The sequence below is a fragment of the Protomyctophum bolini genome (genome assembly GCF_963924005.1).
Source record: "Protomyctophum bolini genome assembly, chromosome: 3".
In the NCBI taxonomy this organism is placed as follows: Eukaryota; Metazoa; Chordata; class Actinopteri; order Myctophiformes; family Myctophidae; genus Protomyctophum; species Protomyctophum bolini.
Genome location: NC_137864.1, coordinates 39,915,097 through 39,938,247, shown reverse-complemented (window position 1 = coordinate 39,938,247; position 23,151 = coordinate 39,915,097). Strand labels below are relative to the sequence as shown.

Sequence of the window (23,151 nt, the reverse complement as noted above, 5' to 3'; positions counted from 1 at the left end):
ACCTTTGTTGAATATTATTTTTTTGCCATTTACATTTTAACCTAACATCTGTCTAACAGTGGAATATCTGTCTATCTATTGATTGATTGATCAAAACAACCATGAACATGGTCCACTATGGAATTCATAACAACATTTAGAGACATACACTTATATATTAATAAATAAAAAATAAAAGAATCACAGCCGAGGGGAAATAATCTGAGAACAAGAAAAGTGAAAATCTTAAAAAAACAAAATCTCTTTTTACTGCAATACATCTCAGAGACAAATAGTGTACTTTTACTATAAGGCCTACTGCCCTTACTATAATTATTTTAAAGCACAGTTTACAGTGCATTGCTTTAAGTACATTTTATAGCTATACTTTTGTACTTTTACTCGAGTATATTTTGAACATTGCAGCATTGATACCTTTAGTCCAGTATAAATAATGTGTATTTACATTGATACTTTAGTCCAGTACAAATAATGTTTATTTACATTGATACTTTAGTCCAGTACAAATAATGTTTATTTACATTGATACTTTAGTCCAGTATAAATAATGTCTATTTACATTGATACTTTAGTCTAGTATAGATAATGCCAGTACTTTTCCACCACACAGAGTCACATTCAGGCCTATTTATAAACAGAGCAGAAATATGAGACGAGTTATATTTATAAACCTTTGACAGTTTGTATAAAATGACAAATGAGTTCTATTCATAATCCTTTGACAGTTTATATAAATGAGTTGTATTTAATAACCTTTGAAAGGTTGTATAAATGAGTTGTATTTAATAACCTTTGACAGGTTGTATAAATTAGTTGTATTTAAAAACCTTTGAAAGGTAAATTTGTATGAATAAATTATACCCTGTTATAACATGTATAAAATATATGAACACTGGATTCAGAAATACTTCCCCCATTTTCAACTGATTTTATTGTATTTTGACACTTGCTTTGACAACAATGTCAACAATGTTTGAAAAACGTCTGTTTCCTCATGCCAATAAAGCTCCTTTGAATTGAATTGAATTCATTCCGTGCCACGCCAGTAGGGGTCGCTGGCGGACCGAGCGGCGAGCTGCCTGCCAGGAACACCGGACCGGGCCGGAAGTGTCATGGCGGCGCCCTGTGTGTGTGATCAGAGGGATCAGAGATGTTGTTGAAAATGAAAACAATAAAGCAATAAAAACAGTTCATCTGAAGGTAAGATAACTTTTATTTAATTTATAGAAACACTTTGACTCGCTGTGACGTAATGTATTTATTATAAACTCCCGTTTTACACCTAAAGTCTCTGTAGAGACTTCAGTTTATAGCAATGCTTAGCCCCTCTCGGAACCCTACATAAAGCTTTTATGAAATCAAAGTGTCAGAAACTTTACTACATTTGGGTTCTGCTTGCGGGGCTAAGCAATGCTTATTTATTCTGAGCCACGGACCACCGTTTGATGACATTTAGCCTGTCAGACCCATTTGAGCCACGGACCACCATTTGATGACATTTAGCCTGTCAGACCCATTTGAGCCACGGACCACCATTTGATGACATTTAGCCTGTCAGACCCATGTGTGTGTGTGTATATATATTTTTTTCCCTTTTCGCTTCCTATATGATGAATTCCTGTTCTGTTCTTTAACTACATAGAAGTGTCTATTTGTTTGTCTCTAAATGTTTTGATGAATTGAACAATGTGGACCCTGTTGTAAACAAGTGTAAGGCTTAATTGGGTCGTCCACTCACAGTTAACAGTCTTTGTATTGAGTTTGTGCTTGAAATGTACTGTAATTCTGCAAACTGTTAATAAAGATTTCAATCAATCAATCAATGTGTGCCCCTCACTTAGAGCAGCCAAGGTTTGGGCCAAAAGTGGTGTGTGTGTGTGTGTGTGTGTGTGTGTGTGTGTGTGTGTGTGTGTGTGTGTGTGTGTGTGTGTGCCAGGTGATTATTTAGTTTACTGGTTCTCAACCGGGGATCCTTGAGGGGGTTCCAGGTGGTCCCCAGCTAAATGATGGAGAGTTGGTAACTAAATGGACCCTTTGTTTAGATGGATCTTTAACTCTTGAGAGTGTAAAATGGAACCAAATGGACCCTGCCTGGACCATATGGTTTAGTGGTTTTGCATTAAAGGAGTAACATATTTTTTTGTTTATATATAAAAGAACAATGTTTTTTGTAACGGAGGCTTGTATTCGATGTGTCGCCTTGGTTACGCGCTAGGGAAGCTCCAAAAGGGAAATTACACTCCATATATGGAGAGATCCCATTATGTTACTCACATATCCAAGTGTGACATCACCACCAACCCCATATTTGGACCAGCCTGATCTATAGAGCTCCATATATGGAGATGACAGAGACATTTAGTGCTGCGTTCACTACGCCTTCCGTACCAGACAGGATATTTGTCGTCACAGTCCAGTCGTGCCAGCGGTCTAGACGTCTAGGTATAATGACAATTATTCTTAGCGACATTTTACCTATTTATGACTGAGGCCGGTTTCAAAAAAAAAAGTCTTCTAAATCCTAAACGTTTTCAGAAAAACCTCTTGTTTCTATGTCGGTGGTTCTCACAGGGTTAAAACCTCATGTTTCTATATCAGTGGTTCTCACAGGGTTAAACCCCATGTTTCTATATCAGTGGTTCTCACAGGTTTAAAACCTCATGTTTCTATATCAGTGGTTCTCACATGTTTAAAACCTCATGTTTCTATATCAGTGGTTCTCACAGGGTTAAACCTTATGTTTCTATATCAGTGGTTCTCACAGGGTTAAACCCCATGTTTCTATGTCAGTGGTTCTCACAGGGTTAAACCCCATCTTTCTATGTCAGTGGTTCTCACAGGGTTAAACCCCATCTTTCTATGTCAGTGCTTCTCAAACTTATTTCATGTCAAGGACCCCAGAATGATCTGTATTTGACCCCTATCTGAACATGTGTTGTTCCATGGACCCCCCCCCCCCCACCAGAAGAAAATATTTGAGTTTAAAACGTTGCTCTGAAAGAATATATATTCAAAGATTGGCAACACATTTGTACAATTTCTTAAAAATAGCAGATCTACAAGCTCGTAGCGCAGCACTTGGTGCTACGTTTGTACTACTCATTGGCTACGAGCCAATGGGTTCAGAGAGTATATTTGATAGTTTAATAACTGACTTGTTTTTTTCTCGCCAGGAGAGATGAATATGATGACGTCGCTGATGAGGACGGCCAGCCGATTGGTCAGCCGCCGACACGACTCCGCCTCCCTGGTGAGCGGCATCCTGTGTCCTCGATGCCCCGCCCCTCCCCTTCTCAGCCAGCCAACCAGGAGCCTCGCTGCTAAACAGGTGAATCTTGTTGTAGTCCTTGGTGTTCGAAAATGCTGACTGATGGTCAGCAATGGGCTTCCATTGACAATGAATGGTAGACTGCATCTTTGTATCTGTCGCTGGCTTCCATTGACAATGAATGGTAGACTGCATCTTTGCATCTGTCGCTGGCTTCCATTGACAATGAATGGTAGACTGCATCTTTGCATCTGTCACTGGCTTCCATTGACAATCAATGGTAGACTGCATCTTTGCATCTGTCGCTGGCTTCCATTGACAATGAATGGTAGACGGCATCTTTGCATCTGTCGCTGGCTTCCATTGACAATGAATGGTGAAAATGCGGCACAAATCTTTGAATATATATATTTCAGAAGATTTTTTTTTTTTCGAAGTCAGGCCTAAATGTGTTAAAGGTTTTATGACATTCATTTTGTTTCTTTTTCTTTTTTCTTTTAGGTTTTATGACCTCAATTACACCCAAAAAACCTGAACTTTGAACATTCAGTGGATTTTCTGTGGTCTGAAGTTTCCTTTGGGGTTTGGAAGCCTTTTGAGCTACAATGAAAACAGGCAAAACAGTGAAACAGTGACATCTGCTGGCAAATCCCATTGACATATATGGGATTTGCAGGATCTTACATCACAAACTGCCGGCAAATCAGAGGCCTGTTTGAGCCAGAAAACCCCAGATCACAGAAAATCTACTGAATGTTAAAAGTTCATGTTTTTTGGGTGCAATTGAGATTAGAAAACCTAAAAAAAATAAGAACAATTCCAAAACCTTTTTTTTAATGTCACAATCCCTTTAACTCTTCCATCGCCACTAGGGGGCGCAAAAAGGCCCTGACTGCCAGTTTCTATAATTTTTATTTTTATTTTTGCCCAACATTATGCACGTTTTAAAAAGGCGTTGTTGGCGCTGTGGGAGTTGATAAAAAATAAGTTAATTAAGTCCTTGGCAGACATTGAGTTTTAATAACAACAACAACAACAACAATAATAATAACTGTTTCCAGGTCAAAGGTCAGAAGGCGGGGGGGCAGAAGCCTCAGAACAGGAAGTCCAACAAAGACAAACAGGAAGTAGAAATCCGACGGAGGATGACGGTGTCTGAGCTGGCTCACGCCATGAACCGAGACTCTGGTGAGAACTTTATTTATACACTCCTTTATTGACACAAACAGAGACTCTGGTGAGAGAACTTTACACGTACACGTGCGTGCGTGCGTGTCCGTCCGTGTGTGTGTGTGTGTGTGTGTGTGTGCGCGTGCTTGTAGACCACGTGCTGGAGGCTCTGCTGAACACCGGAGCGGATCTGGATTCCCTGGAGGAGGACTCTGTCCTGGAGGAGCGATGGATCAAGGAGGTCGTCAGGAGATCTGGCATGAAGTTCAGTTACCAGACCCTGAGCACGGGCCGGGAGAGGAAAGCTCTGGGCCAGGGTTTACAGAGAGCCAACAGGGATGCCTACAGGAGGTACAATATGGACTCTGGGCCAGGGTTTACAGAGAGCCAACAGGCCTATATGAGGTACAATATGGACTCTGTGCCAGGGTTTACAGAGAGCCAACAGGCCTTTATGAGGTACAATATGGACTCTGGGCCAGGGTTTACAGAGAGCCAACAGGCCTATATGAGGTACAATATGGACTCTGTGCCAGGGTTTACAGAGAGCCAACAGGCCTATAGGATGTACAATATGGACTCTGTGCCAGGGTTTACAGAGAGCCAACAGGCCTATAGGAGGTACAATAGGAACCCTGGGCCAGGGTTTACAGAGAGCCAACAGGGACGCCTATAGGAGGTACAATATGGACCCTGAGAGGTTAAATAGGAACCCTTTAGAGGGTTAAATATGGTAGTTTTAACCCATTTTGACCTGAGATCAGATTCTATAAATGTCTTCTAAATCTTGACAGTTTCTGAAAAAGCTGTGTTTCTATGTCAGTCGTTCTTCGATTTTTCAAAGTTAGCAGACCTACAAGCTCAAGACCTACAAGGACCACCAGAATTACTTAATGTAGTCTGCTTTAGCTGCAAGAAAGACTGCAGTACGAAGAGATGCACATGCAAAAAACATGGGCTCCCTTGCACTGCCATATGCGGAGAATGTCGTGGTACTAGCTGTACAAATTCCCAGTTGCCTGCTTTTTCTGATGACTAGAATCATACAAAAGGAGTTGAGGATCACGTTTGAACAATAAAATAAACAAAAAAGAAAAAACACAAAAATAACCTCCCCTGTTGTTGCTACCTTGTCGTGGTGGGGAGGCTTGTGTGCCTCTGTGACCCTGAGGACTATACCGGTGGGGGTTATGCCCCCGGTAGGTACAACCAAGCCCGGCAGGTTTCAGGTTAGAGGCCAGTCCAAAAGCAGCATTGCCATCAACCATTAGCAGTAGGATGGTTGGAGGAGGATTTGACGGATTTATGCATTTGTCACATATAAATGGTGTTTTTGATGTTATTCTATGAAGTCACAATATTTCGATGAAATGGTTCATGAAAGTCTGATCAGTGTGTTTGATATCATTAACAAACGACAATGTAAATATTATACATTTTGGGGAAAAGTGATTTTCGTGATATGCAAATGTGGGCATATTCAATATATTTTAAGCTAATTTGCATATTCAAATTAAGTTTCAGAGAAGCTTGTAATACAAAAAAGTTTAGTTTTCATGTTAAGATTCATTGTGATAGGACAAAAGAAAATAAATGCCCATTAGGGTGTTTAGTTTTCTCGAGGTATTAGCACACATCTTGAATTGATAATTAAAGGGACACTTCACCCTTTTTGCAAAAAAATATATGTTAACTCAATGTCTGCCAACGACCTAATTGACCTCTTTTTTAGCAACTCCCACAGCGCCAACGACGTCTTTATCGTCTTTTTCAGACGGGTATAACATTGGACCAAAAAAAAAAAAATATATATATCTTTTTTTTTTTTTTTTTAATGTAAATTTAAATTAAATAAAAAAATGTATAGAGACTGGCGCTTAGGGACTTTTTGGCACTTCTTAAAAGCGATGGATGAGTTAATGACGTTTAGAAGCTTTAGATCACTTTCCTGGGTGTCTTTATGTGTGTAATATGTGGTTTTAGATATTTTAGATTGTAGCAGTGAGCCTGTTGTCTCTGATGTCATGGACATTGGTCTCACTACCTTCCTGGACTACAATTCCCATAATTCTTTGGTGCACTGCTCCTCCTTGTGGATAGGGGGGAGAGCTGTCTTACTGAGACAACATGTAGTCCAGGAAGGAAGTGAGCCCAGTGCCCATGACATCAGAGACAACAGGCTCACTGCTACAATCTAAAATATCTAAAACCACATATTACACACATAAAGACCCCCAGGGAAGTAATCTAAAGCTCCTAAACGTCATTAACCCCTTTAAACATATTTCCGCATCTAGGATTTCTTAGGACTTTTAGTATGTTCTAGACACCTCATAGAGATGATCTATGGTGAAAGAAAAATCTATTTTAATTAGTCTGTCTGGAAATGCTACTTTGCCTGGACTATAACACCAAAAGGTGTTCCCGCCCAAAATCGGTTAACACAGTAATACCATGGTCAGTACACCAGTTACTAGTAGTTTTAACACAGTAATAGTAACTAGTAACTGGCGCTCTACGAGCTTGTAGGTCTGCTATTTTTGAAAGATCGAAGAACGACTGACATAGAAACAGAGCTTTTTCAGAAAACTGTTAGGATTTAGAAGACATTTATAGAATCTGATCTCAGGTCAAAATGGGTTTTAAATACTTCCCTTTATGCACAATGAATTGAGAATATATGAACGATATTCTAATTTAGTGAGATGGAGCAGTATACACAGAGTCAACGTGTGCCCGTATGTGCACACACACACACACACCTAACGTGCGCCCGCACGCGCACGGCTCAGCAACTCCCCGCGCAGAACAGATCTGTGTCGCGCAGATCTATTTGTGTATTGTAGTGCTGCTTGGTACAGAACAGCGCCACCCTGTGGTCACATGGTGTATATAAAGATGTGAATATTGTGTTCCCAGGCCCCCTGCGGACCCTGCCTGTTTGGTACAGCGCCACCCTGTGGTCACCATCATGGGTCACGTGGATCACGGTAAAACCACTCTACTGGACAGTCTGAGGAAGAGTCAGATCACCTCCACCGAGCACGGAGGAATCACTCAGCATATTGGAGCCTTTATAGGTAAATATATATGTCATCAGCATATTGGAGCCTTTATAGGTAAATATATATGTCATCAGCATATTGGAGCCTTTATAGGTAAATATATATGTCATCAGAATATAGGATCATTTATAGGTAAATATATATGTCATCAGCATATTGGAGCCTTTATAGGTAAATATATATGTCATCAGAATATAGGATCATATTATAGGTAAATATATTATTTATATATATATTATATATATTATTATAGGTAATCTATATATGGGTATATGTCTAAATGTAATTAATACATAACACTTCCACTGAGCATGGAGGAATTACTCGGCATAATACGACATGTAAACAGCAAAATATCGTATCGCTTTGCAATGGAAACAATCGGCATCGAATCGTTTAGCGATTAAAATCCACTGAAAAGGTAACACTGTGTGCGTGTGCGTGTGTGCGTGTCCGTGTGCGTGTGTGTGTGTGTGTTGTGTGTGTGTGTGTGTTGTGTGTGCGTGTCCGTGTGTGTCTGTGTGTGTGTGTGTGTCTGTGTGTGTGTGTGTGTGTGAAGTGAGTCTTCCCTCAGGAGAGAAGATCACCTTCCTGGACACTCCCGGCCACGCTGCCTTCAGCTCCATGAGGGCCCGCGGAGCCCAGAGCACTGACATCATCATCCTGGTGGTGGCGGCCGACGACGGAGTCATGAACCAGACCCTGGAGAGCATACAGCACGCTAAGAATGCTAACGGTACTGTTGGAGTCAATACAGCACGCTAAGAATGCTAACGGTACTGTTGGAGTCAATACAGCACGCTAAGAATGCTAACGGTACTGTTGGAGTCAATACAGCACGCTAAGAATGCTAACGGTACTTTTGGAGTCAATACAGCATGCTAAGAATGCTAACGGTACTGTTGGAGTCAATACAGCACGCTAAGAATGCTAACGGTACTGTTCAGAGTCAATACAGCACGCTAAGAATGCTAACGGTACTGTTGGAGTCAATACAGCACGCTAAGAATGCTAACGGTACTGTTCATAGTCAATACAGCATGCTAAGAATGCTAACGGTACTGTTCATAGTCAATACAGCACGCTAAGAATGCTAACGGTACTGTTGGAGTCAATACAGCACGCTAAGAATGCTAACGGTACTGTTGGAGTCAATACAGCACGCTAAGAATGCTAACGGTACTGTTGGAGTCAATACAGCACGCTAAGAATGCTAACGGTACTTTTGGAGTCAATACAGCATGCTAAGAATGCTAACGGAACTGTTGGAGTCAATACAGCACGCTAAGAATGCTAACGGTACTGTTCAGAGTCAATACAGCACGCTAAGAATGCTAACGGTACTGTTGGAGTCAATACAGCACGCTAAGAATGCTAACGGTACTGTTCATAGTCAATACAGCATGCTAAGAATGCTAACGGTACTGTTCATAGTCAATACAGCACGCTAAGAATGCTACCGGTACTGTTAGAGTCAATACAGCACGCTAAGAATGCTAACGGTACTGTTGGAGTCTATACAGCGTGCTAAGAATGCTAACGGTACTGTTGGAGTCAATACAGCACGCTAAGAATGCTAACGGTACTGTTCATAGTCAATACAGCACGCTAAGAATGCTAACGGTACTGTTCAGAGTCAATACAGCACGCTAAGAATGCTAACGGTACTGTTGGAGTCAATACAGCACGCTAAGAATGCTAACGGTACTGTTCATAGTCAATACAGCATGCTAAGAATGCTAACGGTACTGTTCATAGTCAATACAGCACGCTAAGAATGCTACCGGTACTGTTAGAGTCAATACAGCACGCTAAGAATGCTAACGGTACTGTTGGAGTCTATACAGCGTGCTAAGAATGCTAACGGTACTGTTGGAGTCTATACAGCATGCTAAGAATGCTAACGGTACTGTTCATAGTCAATTCAGCACGCTAAGAATGCTACCGGTACTGTTAGAGTCAATACAGCATGCTAAGAATGTTAACGGTACTGTTCATAGTCAATACAGCACGCTAAGAAGGCTAACGGTACTGTTAGAGTCAATACAGTGTGTGTGTGTGTGTGTGTGTGTGTGTGTGTGTGTGTGTGTGTGTGCGTCACAGTGCCCATCATCGTGGCGGTCAATAAGTGTGACAGACCCCAGGCTGATCCAGAGTCAGTGAAACAGCAGCTGTTGCTTCATGGCGTGGTGTGTGAACAGTTTGGAGGAGACGTCCAGGCCATCCACATCTCTGCTCTCAAGGTAACACCCCTTATTTCTGATTGGATGTATGGGCTGTCAATCAGACAGGACCTTTCTGACCTTTCTGATGGTCTCACAGGGTGATAATCTATTGGCTCTGCTGTGTCACATGGTCTCACAGGGCGATAATCTATTGGCTCTGCTGTGTCACATGGTCTCACAGGGTGATAATCTATTGGCTCTGCTGTGTCACATGGTCTCACAGGGTGATAATCTATTGGCTCTGCTGTGTCACATGGTCTCACAGGGTGATAAGCTATTGGCTCTGCTGTGTCACATGGTCTCACAGGGCGATAATCTATTGGCTCTGGTGGAAGCGACGGTGACGCAGGCGGAGGTGATGGAGTTGAAGGCGGAGCCAACCGGACCGGTGGAGGGAACTGTCATCGAGAGCCGCAACGACCGGGGGAAAGGGTTAATATTATTATAATGACTTCATTAATTATTCATTATTATAATGACCTGGGGAAAGGGTAAATATTATTATAATTACTTCATTCATTATTATAATGACCTGGAGAAAGGGTTAATATTATTATAATGACTTCATTAATTATTCATTAGTATAATGACCTGGGGAAAGGGTTAATATTATTATAATGACTTCATTAATTATTCATCATTATAATGACCTGGGGGAAAGGGTTAATATTATAATGACTTCATTAATTATTCATTATTATAATGACCTGGGGGAAAGGGTTAATATTAGTATAATGTCTCCATTAATAATTCTTTTTTATAATGATCAGGGGAAAGGGTTAATATTACAATGACTTCATTCAATATTCATTATTGTAATGACCTGGAGAAAGGGTTAATATTATTATAATAGGATGTAAGTGTGTTCTGATTGGTCCCCAGGCCTGTAAGTGTGTTCTGATTGGTCCCCAGGCCTGTCACCACAGCCATCGTCCAGAGGGGAACTCTCCGTAAGGGGTGTGTCCTGGTAGCAGGTAAAACCTGGGCCAAAGTCCGCTTCCTATTCGACGAACACAACCGTCTGGTCACAGAGGCCACGCCCAGTGTCGCCGTGGAGATCGTTGGATGGAAGGAGCTTCCTGGTGCTGGGGAGGACATCCTGGAGGTTGAGTCAGAGGTACCTCTCCTCTCCTCTCTCTGGTTATATTAAACACTATGGGCCCTCTCCTCTCCTCTCCTCTCCTCTCTCTAGTTACATTAAACCCTGTCTCCACAGCAACGGGCCAGGGAGGTGTTACACAGCGTTGTGTGTGTGTCTATAATAAAGTGTCTCCACAGCAACGGGCCAGGGAGGTGGTGGAGTGGAGGCTCTTTGAGGAGGAGCAGGCCAGGCTTCAGGAGGACGTGGAGCTGATCCAGGACCGGCAGAAGGAGCACCAGGAGGAGTACCGCCGCCACAGGGAGGCGCTGTCTCACCTGGGCTGGAGGCAGAGGAGGGTGGCTGAGTACCGCGCCAACCGGACGCAGGCCTCCCAGCGGCCCTCCGAGAGGAGCCAGAGCCACACCTTGAGCCTCCCGCTCATCATCAAAGGTAGCCCCTCCCCCTCATCATCAGCCCCTCCCACTCATATCAAAGGTAGCCCCTCCCACTCATCATCAAAGGTAGCCCCTCCCACTCATCATCAAAGGTAGCCCCTCCCACTCATCATCAAAGGTAGCCCCTCCCACTCATCATCAAAGGTATCCCCTCCCACTCATCATCAAAGGTAGCCCCTCCCACTCATCATCAAAGGTAGCCCCTCCCACTCAGATCAAAGGTAGCCCCTCCCACTCATCATCAAAGGTAGCCCCTCCCACTCATCAAAGGTAGCCCCTCCCACTCAGATCAAAGGTAGCCCCTCCCCCTCATCATCAAAGGTAGCCAATCAGAATGCTGTGTTCTATGATGATGTAACTGTGTGTGCGTGCGTGCCTCTCTCTAGGCGACGTGGACGGGTCAGTGGAGACCCTCCTGAACATCCTGGACAGCTACCCGGGTCAGGACTGTCCAATGGAGCTGATCCACTTCGGCATCGGAGACGTGTCCGAGAACGACGTCAACATGGCCGCCGCCTTCTCAGGTAACCTCTGACCTCTGAAAATTTGGAAAGAAATCCCGGCGCTGATTGTGTCAGCCCATTCTGACCTGAGATCATATTAAATCAGTCCATTCTGACCTGAGATCAGATTAAATCAGTCCATTCTGACCTGAGATCAGATTAAATCAGTCCATTCTGACCTGAGATCAGATTAAAAAAAAACGTCTTCTACATCCTGACAGTTTTTCTTCTTTCATTTATTTTTTAACCCCTTCAGGCTCCATATATGGCTTCCACGTGTCGATGAACAAGCATGTCCAGCAGATGGCGCTGAAGAAGGAGGTGCCGGTGAAACTCCACACCGTCATCTACAAACTGATCGACGAGCTGAAGGGCCAGCTGAGCAGTTTACTGCCCCCGGTGGTCACGGAGAATATACTGGGTACAGATTACACCTTTTATTACATACTGCCCCCCGGTGGTCACGGAGAGTATACTGGGTACAGATTACACCTTTTATTACATACTGCCCCCCGGTGGTCACGGAGAGTATACTGGGTACTGGGATGTATGATGATAAGAGCTGATAATTCTGCTAAATATGTTTAATTTAGGTTAATTATTATAATAATTTATATAAATGTAAGATGATAATAAATTAAAATGATAATAAATAAATAAATTGAGAGCGCCCCTCACTTTTTATTTTATTTTACTAACCCATCCTGGGCGGGAACCCCTTTTGGTGTTTTAAGCAATATGTTATACTTTAGCTGTTGAAAAATAGCAGATCTACAAGCTCAAAAATAGCAGCCGCGCTACGAGCTTGTAGGTCTGTTTTTTTTTTTTTAAATGTGGTGCAAATCTTAGAATATATATTCTTTCAGAGTGAACGTTTTTAACTCAAATCTTTGCTTCATGAGGGGGTCCGTGGAACAAACATATTTTCAGAATGGGGTCGGCGGCCAAATACAGATAATTCTGGGGGTCCTTGACATGTAAAAGGTTCAGCACCACTGACATAGAAGCATAGGTGGTTCTTCAGAAAACTGTCATGATTTAGAAGGCATTTGTAGAATCATCCTCGGGTCTAAATGGGCTAAAGATCTGTGGAATGCACTTCCCATTGCAGTCAGAAGTGCAGCATCACTCCCAATCTTCCGCCGTAGTCTGAAAACCCACCTTTTCAGACTCCATCATGGCCCATAGCACTTACCCTACCCCCTTAGATAGCATTTCTGTAGACTTAGATAGCATTTGATGCAGACTTATAGCATGTTATGTAGACAGCACTATAATTGCATTGTATATAGTCATAGCATGTCATAGTACATATGTATAGCATAGTATAGTTATATGTATAGTTTCATTATATAGATATTCCACTGTTACTTTCTTAGCTTACACATGTTTCATGATATGCTTTTTATGTGATGTATTCCCATGCTTTTTTGTTCTTGCTTAATGTAAGTCGCTCTGGATTAAGAGCGTCTGCTAAATGCCTAAATTGTAAATTGTTGTTCTGGTGTCGTCCACCAGGGGAGGCGACGGTCCTGGCCATGTTCGAGGTGACCACGGGGAAGAAGAACGTGGTCGTGGCTGGATGTCGAGTTCAGAAAGGACTTCTGGACCGCAAGATGACCTTCAGACTGACCAGGGACGGGAGTCTACTGTGGGAAGGTAGGGAGATCCTCAGGGCTCTGTTCTAGAACCAGTTATTTTGGGCAGCGGTGGCCCAAGGGTTAGAGGACCCTTGGGCTCAGACATATGTGTCTGAGCAAATCGACATCAATGATAAGAGCGCCCCTCACTTCACACGGGTGTGATTAAAATCACACCCGTTTTTTATCTATTGACTGAATGACTGAATGTAATCTATTGACTGAATGTAATCTGTTGATGACTGAATGTAATCTGTTGATTTCTGAATGTAATCTATTCCTTTAGGCTCTCTGGTGGCGCTGAAGCATCACAAGGACGACGTCCAATCAGTGAAGAGCGGGATGGAATGCGGCCTGTCGGTCGCCGATGATGACATCACATTCTCGCCCGGTGACGTCATCGTCTGCTACACGCCAAAAGAAACGCTGCAGAAGATCACGTGGGACCCGGGCTTCTGATGACGTCATCGTTTATGCTAATGAGATCGCCTTTATTTTCCGATGCTTTGGACTAAACCTGACATCTGTCAAACCATCACTAAACAAAATACCATAAAAAAAAAATCTCATCAAAATATATTCATTCTTTCTCTGCTAAATAGGAATTTGTTCGTACCCCCCAACTATTGGATGTTACAAACACCCCCCCCCCCCCCCAAGCTATGGGACGTTATGCGCTAGGTACGAACATATTCGTACCCGCCCAGCTATGGCGCGTTATCTGCTAGCTACGAACATATTTATCTCCCCCAGCAATAGGGCGTTATCTGCCAGGTACGAACATATGCGTACCCCTCAGCTATAGGGCGTTATCTGCCAGGTATGCGTACTCTAGCTCTAATCCCAAAGACAATCTGTGTCCTTGAGCCAAATATGGGCGTGTTGCCTGCTGACTTCCTGTACATCTCATTGGATGAGATGTGTGTGTGATTCATGTTGATAATGTCATACTGTAAAATGTGTCTTTAATTTATAATAATAAAATCAAATCATTGATTTTCTCTCTCTCTGTGTGTGTGTGTGTGTGTGTGTGTGTGTGTGTGTGTGTGTGTGTGTGCACATGCACAAGATTTTAGTCTACTATAGTCACTTTTTGTATAGAGTTTAAGGCATATTTGTCTTATTAGCCAGAGATTTAAAAAATGCTGAACTATCCCTTTAAACTACATTTTGATGGCAATACTTCTGTATGTGTACTGATATTACTACTGTATAACAGAGTATTTATTCATTACACTATTACTACAATTTGCAATAATTAGCCATTTATCAAACACTCTTAATTCAGAGCAATTTACATGAATCAAGAACAATCAATCAATGACCATAAAACAAAACAAAAAAGTATTTTTAAATAATATATTAATATTACTATATTTAGTTCTTCAATTCAAACAGGAGTAAATGATAAATGATAAATGATACAAAGATAAATGATAAAATGCTGCGCAGCTTTCACTCTCTCCAATAACCACAACGGCCACGAATGCGCAGTGTGCGGCGCAATCACGACGCCCTCGAACACTCCCCAACAACATCCTGCCAGTGTTGCCATGTCTGCTTTTTAAAAGCGACTTTGGGCATGTTTCTCTGTGACGTTGCTTATAAATATTGGGTTGCGTTTTTTGGGGGCTTGTTTCTAAAGTGTAGTTGTTTATTTGGGCTTGTTTCCTAATGCTGTTTAAATCTCCATGCCTAGTAGTCAGGCTTCTTTTGGGCTTGTTTTTTCATGGACCTTGTTGCTTGTTTCTCTCACACAATGTGGCAACACTGCATCCATCCTGCCCGCCAGCCGAAATGCATTGTGGGATGAAAACAAGATGGCGCCGGCGGGTTGTTTGAAAAGACGTCTTTTAAGAAGAAGATCTAAAACAAAACAAATTTCATGAACACAAACACCTGCATTCTACCAAATTATGTTGCGTTCCATGATGCGTTGTTGTGACGTGAGCTTGTAGTCTCAGTACGTCAGTTTGTAGTTCGTTTAGTTTAGGTCACTATGAGCAGCGGCAGAGCCAACAGACTGAGTAGAAGATCTATTAGATCTACACACACACAGCAACAAGACACACACATCAAATCTCCGCTCACACACATCAGATCTCCACACACACACATTCAGCCAGATGTGTGTGTTGCTGTGGACTCTACAACAGAAGGTGAGTAGAAATACTCTATACTCTAATTACAGTGTTTCTCAGAGGGAGTTCCAGGGGATCCCCAGCAGCATAGTTTGACCAGCTGCGGCTGTCACAGGCATCTAAACATATATGTATTCACTCCGAAAATGTTTATATAAAAGGGGTGTAAGAATGACCGTGTTAGTGGCTGGAGAAACAGTACAGAGGCATTGATAACGGTTAACCAATGATAGGTTTATTCGCCAAATGAGCATTTACAAACCGGCAGGAATACAAGAAGTTCTCTACTCCCAGCACAGACTTTTTGTTCACCTGCAAAATGGCCACCTTTTATACCCAGCTGGAGATAATGAGAATGGACTATACTATACCATTTACAGGGGTGTCTTCAAATGAGAATATACCATAAATAAGCATACAATAAATACATATAAATAAATAACCTTAAACCATACAAATGTTACACATTTCTGTGAACTACATGAACTATACAACTTATATAATAAGTCCTTCACATTACAACATAAATAAGCAATCACATCTTAACCCCCCCCCCCCCCCCCCTGCTATCCTGACATGGTCCAGCCCAATCCTTACTGAAACACATCACAGGCACACATTATTAGGCATTCAATCAAACCTCAACAATAGAACTCCACATTATTGCACTTCCCAAACATATTGAATCTAAAACCCACATTGCACTTGCCCCTCATGTTTGTTAATCACCAAGCATTTCCCCAGGTGGAACTCGTTGGCTGAGTGGCCATCTCAGCTAAACAGGAAACGGTATTCAACAATAAAATCATGACTGCAAAATACAACTGTGCAAGTTAATAAAGTGCCAATATGCTGTGCAGAATAAGTAACAGAGGACCACTCTGTTACAAGTGTACAAGTGTAAGTGTAAAAATAATATATATATATAAAAGTTAAGGAATACATCAACGATGTGTCTTTGTGTCACATGGAATTAGTAGGAGATAAAATCGCGCGATTAAAAACAATGTTGCAAGAGATGCTTAAGCCATTTAAACAGTGTTTTGCATGAACGCATACATGCGAGGATTTGGGCTGTCTGTGCTGAAATATTTCCATGACGGGACGTTGGAGAGTAGGCTATAGTGCAGCAGTGCTGCAACTGCGGAGAGTCCCAAAGTAGGTAGCCTACTGTAGCCTAATCTACAGCAGGCCGATGTCTTTCTGGACTCTGGAGTTACGGTATGTGCAATCTAATAAACCCGACGCGTCGCTCGAATGCCAAATGTACCGTGCCATGGCTGCCAGCGCAAGTGCATGGGAACTGCATCGGAGATATAGGTATAGGCTACCCAGCCAGCCCACCACCAGCCACATGAGGCTATATACGGTTTTGGCTGCACATTCATATAATGACAGTTGACAGCCCGGCCACTGCAGCGACTAATGACTGCGAGGCAATCTAAATAGACTGTCGAACGTGCATGGTCAGTTGGTCACGGTGTCACGGACGGACCACTGTGAGAGAGACAGACAGACAGACAGACAGACAGACAGGACAGGAGGAGCACCTGCAAAACAGCAGCGTGTGTGTGATTATTTGTTTTTTAATTATGGTTCAGGTTCAGGTTTTCGTTCACTAATATATCTTGTTGTATATTAAATTAAAAATACTTTAATAATTTAATATACAACTAACAACACACAGTGAAAGTTGCTTGCAAATTGCGATATGTGCGTGCGTGCGTGGCGTGCGGGGGGTGAGGCGGGCAGCAAGGGAAGCGAAGCGAGAGGAGAAACAGACAGCTTTTTTTAATGTGTCATGTAGGTGCGTGCATGACAGCAAGGCAAGCGAGGTGAGAGGGAAACAGACAGGGTAGGCCTACAACTTTATTTAATTCATGCAGGCGTTCGTTCTTTATTTATTTAACAACACACCAGTTAGTTGGGCTTGCAAGTTGCGTGTGCGTGCTGTGCGTATGTGCGTGTGTATGAGAGAGGGGGGTGAGGCAGGCAGCAGCAAGGCACGGGAGAAACTTATTTTTTCATGTTACCATGGTTTCAGGAAACGTATTGCCATTTTCATGTCGCAAAAACGAGGCCGAGGCTTGATTTCATAGGGCGTGCCAGATAGATTTCAGCCGTCACATTTATTAACGTCAGAACGAAATTAAGGAAGGATCAGCTGTTTGCGATCACTTTATAAATGCCGTGGCGACGTGGGTGTACTACGAAACCTGCACTCGAATCTGCGGCAGATCTTACACTCGATTGATAAATGAGGGCCCTGGTACATTAACTATGCAGATGTTTAACAATTATTTGTGTTCAGTAACAGTGCTAAATAGCTCTATATTATGACAGTAATCATTAGAGAGGCTAAAGGCTCATTCATAGTTTGGATTTTCGATGGTCACCTCACCACCGCTCCGGTGGGAGGTGACCACCGCTCCGGTGTTGAGGTGACCACCGCAACCGCTACGGTGGTGAGGTGACCACCGCTCTGGTGGTGAGGTGACCACCGCAACCGCTCCGGTGGTGAGGTGACCACCGCTCCGGTCGTGAGGTGACCACAGCTCCGGTGGTGAGCTGACCACCAGAGCTGAAATAACGTTGAGCGAGATTTGTATCTTATCGTTCTGCATTAATTAACATAAGTATTAATTAACATAATTATTGCCTACCCTAGCCCCTTAGATTTGCACTTTATGTAGACTTAGATTGCATTTTATTACAGACTTATAGCACGTAGACAGCACTAGAATTGCATTTTATGTAGTTCAATTCAATTCAATTCAAAACCGGATTTTCAATGAAAGTGGTTGTTTCACCATGTTTGTGCATTTCTGAGAAATATAATAATCGGTCGTTTCTTTCCGATTATTTGTTTTTAGCACCGATACCGATATTAATTAAAATCATGAATATCGAAGCACTAGTCATCACTAGTCATAGCACTTTTTAGTATATATGAATAGCATAGTATAGTATAGTTTATAGTTTCATTATATAGATATTACACACTGTTACGTTCTTAGCTTACGCATGTATGTGATGTATGCCATGCTTTTTGTTCTTGCTCACTTTTTGTTCTAAATCACTGGATTAAGAGCGTCTGATAAATGCCTAAATTATAAATTGTATTATTAATGAATCGATGAATGTTTGTTTTCTTCTCTGCAGATTTTAAGACTCCAACACGAGTGACCAAGTCCCGCTACGGCGGAGGGTTCAACGCAGAGTCCCGCTACGGGGGAGGTAATAATAGTCCTTTTTTTTCCTTCTCTTTAATGTTACAAAATTGTCCCACAATTTTGTAACCCATTTTTTCACCCAGTGTCAATTATCTAATGTAATCCTGGGCGCTACACTAACTCTGCCAACCTGGGGGGGGGGGGGGGGGGGGGGGGTGGCAGCGGACTGACCTCATGCTTCCTTATATGCATGAGGAGTCCAAGCTGCTTCTTCTTTTCACCTGACAGGGGAGAGTTTCCCCGGCCGGACGTAGAGTAGAGCGAAGGTACACGTTTATTCCCCATCTGAAAATAACATATTTTCAGATCTGAAAATAACATATTTTCAGATGTGTGTCTGTGGCCAAATACAGACAATTCTGGAGGTTCTTGACATGACAAAGGTGGAACACCACTGACATAGAAACATGTTAGAATTCAGAAGCCTTTTTTTGTAATCGACCTCAGTCCAAAATGGGTAAAGATATTTTTGGGGCTTTTTTTATTGCCTTTTATTGATAGTTGTATAGTAGCTAGCTGGACAGGAAACAGGGAGACTGGGGGTTCGTCGGGTCTCGAACCCGCGACACGCTGTCATGCTGGATTACCAGCCATGGTGCCTGGAGAATTTAATTTAACATATATCTCGTCCCATAGGTGGAAGGTTCATTTAACATAATGGTCTCGTCCCATAGGTGCAGGGTTCATTAACATATCGTCTCGTCCCATAGGTGGAGGGTGCATTTAACATATGGTCTCTTCCCATAGGTGGAGGGTTCAACGGTGAGTCGCCATTCAGCGACAACGAGCTTCAGCACGACATCGTCTGGGATGCCACCTCCCCTTCTCCTGTTAAGACCAGTAAGACACTCCCCTTCTCCCTAAGATCCTCCCCTTCTCCTGTTAAGACTAGACCCACACCCCAGACCGTTTTTAATTCTCAAGTGACCCTTATGGGTCCATTTGGTTTAATTTGACACTTTAAAGAGTTACATTATTGTTAAACTAAAATCTTTAGTTTTGGGTCTGAGAGGCTAAATGTCATCACATGGTGGTTCCGTGGCTCAAATGGGTCTGAGAGCAACCCGTATGTCTACTATTTGGACACTCAAAGAGACTGTGGTGCCATGTTAATGTTTATATTGTTAATGTTTATATATGTTAATGTTTATATTGTTAATGTTTATATATGTTTATGTTAATAATGTTTCATTGCCAAGGGGACCTTTTTCCTTTATTTTTCATTATTTATTTTGCCATGACGGATGTCATTAAATAATCTTAAAGGGTGAATGTGACGGCCCGAGATTAACATTGCTGATAAGGTACATCACGTGGTCTGAATGAAAACGGTTTCAAACGACACGTGACTATATCTCAGGCTCTGACGTGACCTAGCATCTAGGCGAGCTGAGTGGCTAGCGCACTAAAGGCTACTAGTTTTGAGGTAACGTTTTGCGTCATACTAGGTGAAAGTATCATTAAAAATATATTTTATTGCTCGAAAATCTTCGTTACAATGACATTGAGTTGACGTGTACGTTTTAGGGTAAACTGTTGCATAATCGCAATTTTGCGTGACTAGTCCGTCTAACATGGCCTCAACCACGGCTGCTGCGGAGTCCTTGGCCCGTCTCAGATGCCCCCTCTCAGGCTCTCACCGCCGGGGCAGTGGGGGCACAGAGCCTCGACTTCTGTTCATGCAGGCTGCACAAGCACACACGGGGGACGCATCTCTCTCTCTCTCTCTCTCTCTCTCTCTCTCACACACACACAGACACACACACACACACAACATTGTTTGAACATGTGAAATGTTTGTTTATGAATCGCGTGCCCCGGGGCCGCGGTAAGCCTTGAACTCTGGCCGGACACAAGGCACTTCAGAACGGGGAGATTGCGAGAGGAGATGGGGGTGGTTTTGGGTTTTTTTTCTCTCCCTCCGTATATCTCTCTCTCTCTCTTTAGAGGGTCTCAGAGGGAGACAACTCACCGAGTCCGAAAACTGTATTAAATTAATAGTTTGTACTTTGTAGAACTGTAACAAGCACAAAAACTATTCAATACAGTATTAAGATGTCTGCTTTGTTTGTTAATGTTTACAGATTTGCTCAGGATTTATTGAAATTGAAAACGTGTTTACAGTACTTACAGTGTTTGCATAATCATTCAGGCTACAGGAATGTTTTAGCCAATAGCCACAGGTGTGAAACAGTTAGTCGCACCGTCATTGTTCTGATTGTGAGGGGGGTATTTTTATGTCTACTACTCTACTTTACTTGTCCTAGATTCTAAGCCATGAAAATATTCTGCATTCTTTTCCATTCTGCAGCAAGGGGCGATATAATGCTGTGATTCATTCCACTTTACTGACTGTTTCATTGCCTATATGTCCGATTGTCCGTCATGAGTGACTATACTCGTCGCCATAATATAAATATGAAATGGGAATATTTAGGTCAAATTGCTGAATGCTGATTGATACTGATTGAAGACAACATGCATTTATTTATTCCAATTACTGCTGCTCTGTCCAATTTATTCATTACAGTCGAGCCGATCCCTCTCTGCCCTGTCCTTGGAATTGACGTAGGCAAGACTGTCTACAGAATTCATGAGTTAAAAACATTGTATGGGTAATCCGTAATTGGGTATTATGAGTCACTGTAAGTAACCGTGTCGGCCCCAATTCATGATGATTACGGATCCCCATGTCCCATTCATGCAGGTAAGTTAGCCCCATATGTGCCCTCTCCCTCCGCTCATTCTGTAGCTCCAGAATGAGCAGAGGGAGAGGGCACATATGGGGCTAGCAGGCTAGTCTGCCCTACCAGAACAGCGGTTGTTTTTTAATGGTATAGTCACCCGTGGTCACAGTCTTAAAAATAAAAATATTTGTCACTCATTCATTCATGCAGCGGCAGCCCCATGTTGCACACACAAGGAAGGAAGGAATCTTCACTGCCTGCCCTGCTAGTCTCTCTCTCTCTCTCTCACACACACACACCGCGTCTCGCCGTCTTGCAGTTGCAATGGATGACGGATAGAGCCGATGCTCTTGGTAAATAATAAACACAACTCTTCGCGTTCACAACAGCTATACACACTAAAACATATCGATATAATCAACTTGGTGTGTGTGTGTGTGTGTGTGTGTGAGAGAGAGAGAGAGACCGCCCCCTATATCGGTGTGTGTGTGAGAGAGAGAGAGAGAAAGTGTGTGTGTGTGTGTGTGAGAGGGGCGGACTCAGGTTAGCCCGGCGCAGTGCCGCTAGAGTAGACAGTCACAGGCAGTGGTAACGTGAAGCTCCAGGGCTCCGTGAGCCCTGTTCAACACTTAGCCGGCTGAGGGCGTGTCAGCGGGGGGGAGACAGATCGACAAGATAGGTACGATGGAACCCGTCACGCGAAATTGCGATTATGCAACAGTTTACCCTTAAACTTACACGTCAACTCAATATCATTGTAACGAAGATTTTCCAGTGAAATTATTATTTTTTGGATGAAACTTTCACCCAGCTATGAAGCTAAAAGTGACCTCAAAACCACTAGCATGAGTTGATAGCCACCAGGAATGCTAGCTCGCAGAGCCCAGAGTCGCTCTGCATTTAGCCCAGATACAAGATCAATTTCATTGGTCAAATTGTGCGTTCCCAATCTGACGTCAGAATCCAAGATGCTAGTTTTAATAGCTTCCCGAGGGCCGTGTCATACCCCCTTTAAAATATGTTCTTGGAATGTCAGGGGCTTGCATAAACCGGTTAAGTGGAGAACAGTGCTGTCCTTTATGAAAAAAGAAAATGTTCATGTTGCTTTTTTACAAGAGACATATTTGGAGGAAAGCAAGGACTTGCTTAAACTTAAACATACCTGGATTGGCGATGTCTTTATGACATCCTATGCCTCTAATACCAGAGGGGTTGCTATTTTAGTTAATAGGAATATTTCCTTCAGATCCACACATGTTATAAAAGATAGGGAGGGTATACATGTTATTGTAAGGGGTATTTTGTTTGGTAAATCTGTGACTTTTATGAATATTTATTGCCCCCCCCCTGGATATCCGACAAACTTTCTAACTAAAGTATTTTCAGAGTTTGTGGAATTGAGTGCAGACTACCAATACATCGGGGGGGATTTTAACGTGATTATGAGCCCTCTTTTGGATGAATGCCCCTCCCTCTGTAGGTCCACCTAGTAGCCGGGCTAAAACACTTGAGTCCATATGCAATGATATTGACTTTGCTGATGTTTGGAGGACATTTCACACTTCTTCTAAAGCATATACATTCTTCAGCAATCCCCACAAGTGTCATTCAAGACTCGATATTTTTTTTGCACCCAAACGCCTGCTTAACTCGGTAACATCTTGCAAAATTGGCAGTATAGTT

At 42.6% G+C, this 23,151-nt stretch overlaps 2 protein-coding genes across 3 annotated transcripts in view; both read left to right on the top strand.

Annotated features, from left to right (window-relative positions):
* The first annotated feature begins 1,085 nt into the window (after window positions 1-1,085).
* On the top strand, window positions 1,086-14,404 carry mtif2 (mitochondrial translational initiation factor 2). 2 transcript variants are annotated; one of them, XM_080759507.1, is made up of 14 exons: window positions 1,086-1,200; window positions 3,174-3,328; window positions 4,330-4,456; window positions 4,591-4,789; window positions 7,358-7,518; window positions 8,063-8,239; window positions 9,607-9,746; window positions 10,036-10,160; window positions 10,641-10,845; window positions 11,007-11,259; window positions 11,651-11,788; window positions 12,024-12,188; window positions 13,286-13,426; window positions 13,694-14,404. In XM_080759507.1, the coding sequence occupies exons 2-14, from the start codon at window positions 3,179-3,181 to the stop codon at window positions 13,864-13,866; spliced, it is 2,154 nt and encodes a 717-aa protein (XP_080615633.1). In that variant the 5' UTR covers window positions 1,086-1,200; window positions 3,174-3,178; the 3' UTR covers window positions 13,867-14,404. The 2 variants fall into 2 exon arrangements, with proteins under 2 accessions (XP_080615633.1, XP_080615634.1); XM_080759508.1 differs by lacking the exons at window positions 1,086-1,200; window positions 3,174-3,328; window positions 4,330-4,456; window positions 4,591-4,789 and adding an exon at window positions 5,088-5,117.
* An 825-nt stretch (window positions 14,405-15,229) lies between these two features.
* The window catches only part of etaa1a (ETAA1 activator of ATR kinase a), a 29,293-nt gene continuing 21,371 nt past the window's right edge, over window positions 15,230-23,151 (top strand). Inside the window, exons 1-3 of the mRNA XM_080759037.1 lie at window positions 15,230-15,566; window positions 18,711-18,785; window positions 19,529-19,621. Of these exons, the coding sequence (XP_080615163.1) occupies window positions 15,407-15,566; window positions 18,711-18,785; window positions 19,529-19,621 (328 nt within the window). The 5' untranslated portion in view covers window positions 15,230-15,406. The remainder of the gene's footprint in view (window positions 15,567-18,710; window positions 18,786-19,528; window positions 19,622-23,151) is intronic.

Excerpts from the sequence above, each read along its gene's own strand:
- mtif2 (XM_080759507.1), top strand. The coding sequence starts at position 3,179 with ATGAATATGATGACGTCGCTGATGAGGACGGCCAGCCGATTGGTCAGC. Across the intron at positions 7,519-8,062 it reads GCATATTGGAGCCTTTATAG|TGAGTCTTCCCTCAGGAGAG; the intron begins GTAAATATATAT and ends GTGTGTGTGAAG. Across the intron at positions 9,747-10,035 it reads TCCACATCTCTGCTCTCAAG|GGCGATAATCTATTGGCTCT; the intron begins GTAACACCCCTT and ends ATGGTCTCACAG.